This window comes from Enhydra lutris, unplaced genomic scaffold (assembly GCF_002288905.1).
Source record: "Enhydra lutris kenyoni isolate GAN:26980312 unplaced genomic scaffold, ASM228890v2 scaffoldscaffold6, whole genome shotgun sequence".
Lineage (NCBI taxonomy): Eukaryota > Metazoa > Chordata > Mammalia > Carnivora > Mustelidae > Enhydra > Enhydra lutris.
This window is the reverse complement of record NW_019154090.1, coordinates 41,634,964-41,639,377: the sequence shown is the minus strand read 5'-3', so window position 1 is coordinate 41,639,377 and position 4,414 is coordinate 41,634,964. Positions and strand designations below refer to the sequence as shown.

Sequence of the window (4,414 nt, the reverse complement as noted above, 5' to 3'; positions counted from 1 at the left end):
TATGAGTCCAAACAACTCGTCCATTCGCACCAGTTTCACATCTCAAAGGCATCAAATATTAAAAGTAACAACAATCCTGGCATATTCCTTGAGGATATAGCCCCTTTGGGTACATTATAACACTCCCAATGGCCAGTAAGACAAATAATTAGAAAACAGCATGTCCAAAGTAAGACCTGTCACCTACCAAGTTTGTATAAGGAGCCAAAGAACTGGCAAGAATTACAGTGAAGAAGTAATACAAATGAACCGTCTTCTGTATGCATTCCTGTGTAAGAGAGGATTCTCTAGGCTGAAAAAGAATTTCTGCTTTCAATTCTCCCCCTTGAGCCAAACATCGCCCTGACCTCCAGGTGGTGGGAAGACCAGGCCAGCAGAGAACTGAACAGAATTTACTCCTTCATCTACCACCACTGGCCCCCAAGACCCAGCCCTCCTGTAATAAATAAAGCCTTGAAACAAAAGTCAGAAATTAGGGACACATATTTTTTGTTGTTGTTGTTATTTCACTGTTTATATTGTTTGGTGTTTCCTTTTTATTTGCAGGTCTAATTTCTTACTCACAGAAGAAGTCAATATCCTGGGGAAAAAAGGCAAAAAAAAAAAAAGAAAAAGAAAAAAGAAAAAGAAAAGAAAAAGGTTGAACTGAGTAGACAGAAAACAAATGCATTTTCTTTATTTAAAAAATCATAGGTCATCAAAGGGAAATCTGGATTTAAAATAAGGTTGAACCCCAAAGAATATGACATAATTATCACCTCAAGTCAAAAACTACTTAAAATGAAGGTTCTCAAATACACTTTTAATTGGTGGTTATTTGACACATTCAAGCTCCATGCTCAGAAGGGATGACAAGTGAGTCCCGTTTGTGTGGGTTGGGCAATGTTTTGAAGTTATTTCATGCAGCAATTAGCTCCAGGAGAATGTCTTCAGAACAACCACCTTGCCAAGTAGCTCAAAGGGGATCTTTTATGTCTCTTCTGGGGTTTGCAAGACCCCAGGGCATTGGAAAGAATATAATTCCTTTTTCAAACATAAGTAGAATCTATCTATCACAGAAATAAGGCATCCAAAGATTTTTTTTTCCAGAATGTTTTGATTCGATTAAATACAGGTGCTGAATTTTTCCCAGCCCAGGTGCTTTAGTAAATAAATATAACCCTCAGTTAAGAGTCCGTGAATACTATATTCCTTTCTTTTTTTATGACATGGACTCCTTCCTAGGATAACTTGTATCTAAAAACAAAGGGGGTGGGTTCAATAACCTTTCAACAGTGGGAATAGGTGTAAATGTTCGCCCAAACCTCCCTGTCCTCGGGGAAGCCTCCACGGCAAGTAGGGGGGTTGTTCAGTGAGTCTTGTAAGAGACGTTATGCATTTTTTTAAAGCTTTTTTTTTTAAATTTTATTTACTTATTTGACAGAGAGAGAGAGAGAGATCACAAATAGGCAGAAAGGCAGGCACTGAGAGAGAGGGAAGCAGGCTCCCTGGCTAGCAGAGAGCCCTACGAGGGGCTCGATCCCAGGACCCTGAGATCACGATCTGAGCCGAAGGCAGAGGCTTAACCCACTGAGCCACGCAGGCGCCCGACATGATTCATTTTTAACACTTGCCTGCATTAGCCTAGGATCTGAGTCCATCTCTGGCCTCAGAAACACTTACCGTGGTGGGGACTTCCTTGGTGGCTTCTTGGTACACGTGTTGCTCCTCGACCACGCTGCTGGGAAAATAGCCCAGGGTGCCCATCTCGTCCTCATGGTCATCTCCATAAACCTGAGTGCCCAGAAGAGTAACAGTCAGGGGATTGCGGATGGAGGTCCACTTCTAGAAACCCTCTGGGCTCGCATTTGCTGTGAATGAGAATTACAGAATTGCAATGTCCCGCTTTTTCATTCTGGGTTCCAGGGGCCTCAGATCCAACTTTGAAATTTGAAGCTCATTCACAGCCACTGAGTCAAGCCACAGAAAGTGTATCTCTGTTCCTCTGTGGCCCCGTCTTCCTGGTCTCACTGAGCATTCCTTTATTTTATGCAATCTTGTGAGCTGCCCGAAATCTTTTTGGAACCCATAAACAAAGTCAGTACTTTTATTTTTTTCTTTTTTCCTTTTTTAAATTTTATTTAATTTCTTTTCAGTGTTCCAAAATTCATTGTTTATGCACCACACCCAGTGCTCCGTGCGATACGTACGCTCCATAATACCCACCACCAGGCTCACCCAACCACCCCCGCCCCGGCCCCTTCAAAACCCTCAGTTTGTTTCTCAGTCAGTACATTTCTTAAGAACAAAATAGATACTTTTATTTTAAAGAACAGGTCTTTCTCAGTTAAAAATTTGAATGCACAGATACTTGAGTGAATTTAAGATTTAATCATTCATTCCTTGAGAGTCTGTCTGTGGGGCTGCAGATGAGAACAGGAAACCAGCTCGGCTTCATCCCTCCCTAGGGTCCACCCCCTGCCGGTTTTCACTGAAGAAAGCAGATTCTCTGGAACTGAGGAGAGTGTTAGTTTCCTTTAAAATGTTGAAGTGGAGCCTGACTGCCAACACGCATGCCTTTTCCTTGGCAAATCCGTGCAAACATTTTTGAGTAAGTTTCAAGCTCTTTGGGGTGTTCAAGCCCCCACATGGTTGACTAGGTCTTGACAACACATCACACAAACCTATATTTGGTTTTGTTATGAAATTTTCTTTTTTTCTTCAAAATGTAACAAAAGCAAATGTGTGTGAATTTCGACACTTGCATCTAAACCTCTCCATTGTTCTTAAGAGCTTATTCCAAACACTGAAATATATTGAAGGTAGATCAGAGAGAAAACATTAAGAGCAACCTATGTTCAGATGTGTGTATATTTTTTTTAAAGCATTTTTATTTTTTTTTTTAAGATTTTATTTATTTATTTGACAGAGAGAAATCCAAGTAGGCAGAGAGGCAGGCAGAGAGAGAGGAGGAAGCAGGCTCCCTGCTGAGCAGAAAGCCCGATGCGGGGCTCGAACCCAGGACCTGGGATCATGACCTGAGCCGAAGGCAGCGGCTTAACCACTGAGCCACCCAGGCGCCCCAGATGTGTGTATATTTGAAAGGATCTCATCTTACACTGCCAGCCCAGAATTCTCCAGCTCCATTTTCTTGCACCAGCTTTGAGTAAATGTAAATCTGCTGTCCTTTTTTAACATTAATGAACCTGCAGTCTGGGGCATTGTAATCTTCTCGAGCTCGGGACAGAGAAATAGTGTCTGGAAGAAAAGAAACATTGAAATGACTACATTTTAGTCTCCTGGATTTTGTTCGTTCGTTTGTTCCTTCCTTCCTTCATTTCTTCCTTTCTTCCAGATTTATTTGTGTATTTGAAAGAGAGAGAGAGAGAGAGAGAGAGAGAGAAAACTCATGGGGAGGGGGAATTGTGGAAAAGGGAGAGAGAGAGAGAGAAGCAGATTCCCTGCGGAGCATAGAGCCTGACTCGGGGCTTAATCCCATGACCCTGAGATCATGACCTGAGGCAAAATTAAGAGTCGGATGCTTAACCAACTGAACCACCCAGGTGACCCCAGTCTCCTCGATTTTCTAACAGTAAAAAGGCTAGGCATATCAGAAAACTAGGAAATCAGAGAGATCAGTAATTCCCAGTTTATAGTTCCCATTCAGTTCAAGAAGAGTAATATAGCCAAGGTCTGAAAGCTGAGAATCTTAACTAAGTGAATTCTCCATAGTAAGACACCAAAGGTACAGACCATGAGAAACAGAGCTAGCGACATACACATTAGAGAAGATTCACTTAAAGCCAATTAGATGTTCAGCTATTAGTGGATTTTTTTTCAATTCTATAATAGAAAGATAATAAAAGGCATAAAAAAGGTCCTTACACACGCACTCGTCATCTGCACACAGTTTCTTGGAAGCAAGTCTGTCCATAAATATTCCATGCACGGCACATATGGCCACAAGACCTGGGAGGGAAAATAATAATAGCCTGGCCATCTTCCTTTTTTGGCTGTTTTTGCTGTCGTCCTTTAACTAGAAGTGGAAGCTGACTGCAGTGGTTCCTGTCTTTTATGTGGAAGCCAGACATCTGGGTGAGTGCCCCCCCGGCCAATGGGAAGGTGCCCACCGTTCCTTCCTCTGCTTTCCTAACAGCCCCTGGGATCCAGGGGCTTATTTGCATCTGATTTTCCAAAGAGACCCAAACTCGAGGTCTTTTTCTTTTTTTTATTAATACACAAATGATATCCCAAACAGTCCACCATCGGTAAAGTCTTTTTAGCTGTGGTATATTGCCCTAGCAGGGAATTGTGGAAAGAACTATGAGAACTTTAAATCATTTAAAACTGTTTTTTTGGCTCCATTTTCATATTCTTTCCACTTAGGAGCAAAGAGGTTCTAAGTAGAGGAATCTGCTGAAGATGAGAGATCCAT

The 4,414-nt window shown here is 41.8% G+C and overlaps 1 protein-coding gene across 1 annotated transcript; it reads right to left on the bottom strand.

The window, feature by feature from the left end:
* Positions 1-556: 556 nt before the first annotated feature.
* On the bottom strand, positions 557-3,979 carry LOC111141306 (otoraplin). The gene is made up of 4 exons (XM_022493765.1): positions 3,865-3,979; positions 3,098-3,237; positions 1,663-1,773; positions 557-580 (listed from the first exon to the last, which is right to left on the bottom strand). The coding sequence occupies exons 1-4, from the start codon at positions 3,977-3,979 to the stop codon at positions 557-559; spliced, it is 390 nt and encodes a 129-aa protein (XP_022349473.1).
* Positions 3,980-4,414: the final 435 nt, after the last annotated feature.

Coding starts and splice junctions, on each gene's coding strand:
- LOC111141306 (XM_022493765.1), bottom strand. CDS start 3,979: ATGGCCAGGCTATTATTATTTTCCCTCCCAGGTCTTGTGGCCATATGT. Junction 3,238..3,864: donor TGCAGATGACGAGTGCGTGT/GTAAGGACCTTT, acceptor CTTTTCTTCCAG/ACACTATTTCTCTGTCCCGA. Junction 1,774..3,097: donor GAGAATTCTGGGCTGGCAGT/GTAAGATGAGAT, acceptor CTGGGCACTCAG/GTTTATGGAGATGACCATGA.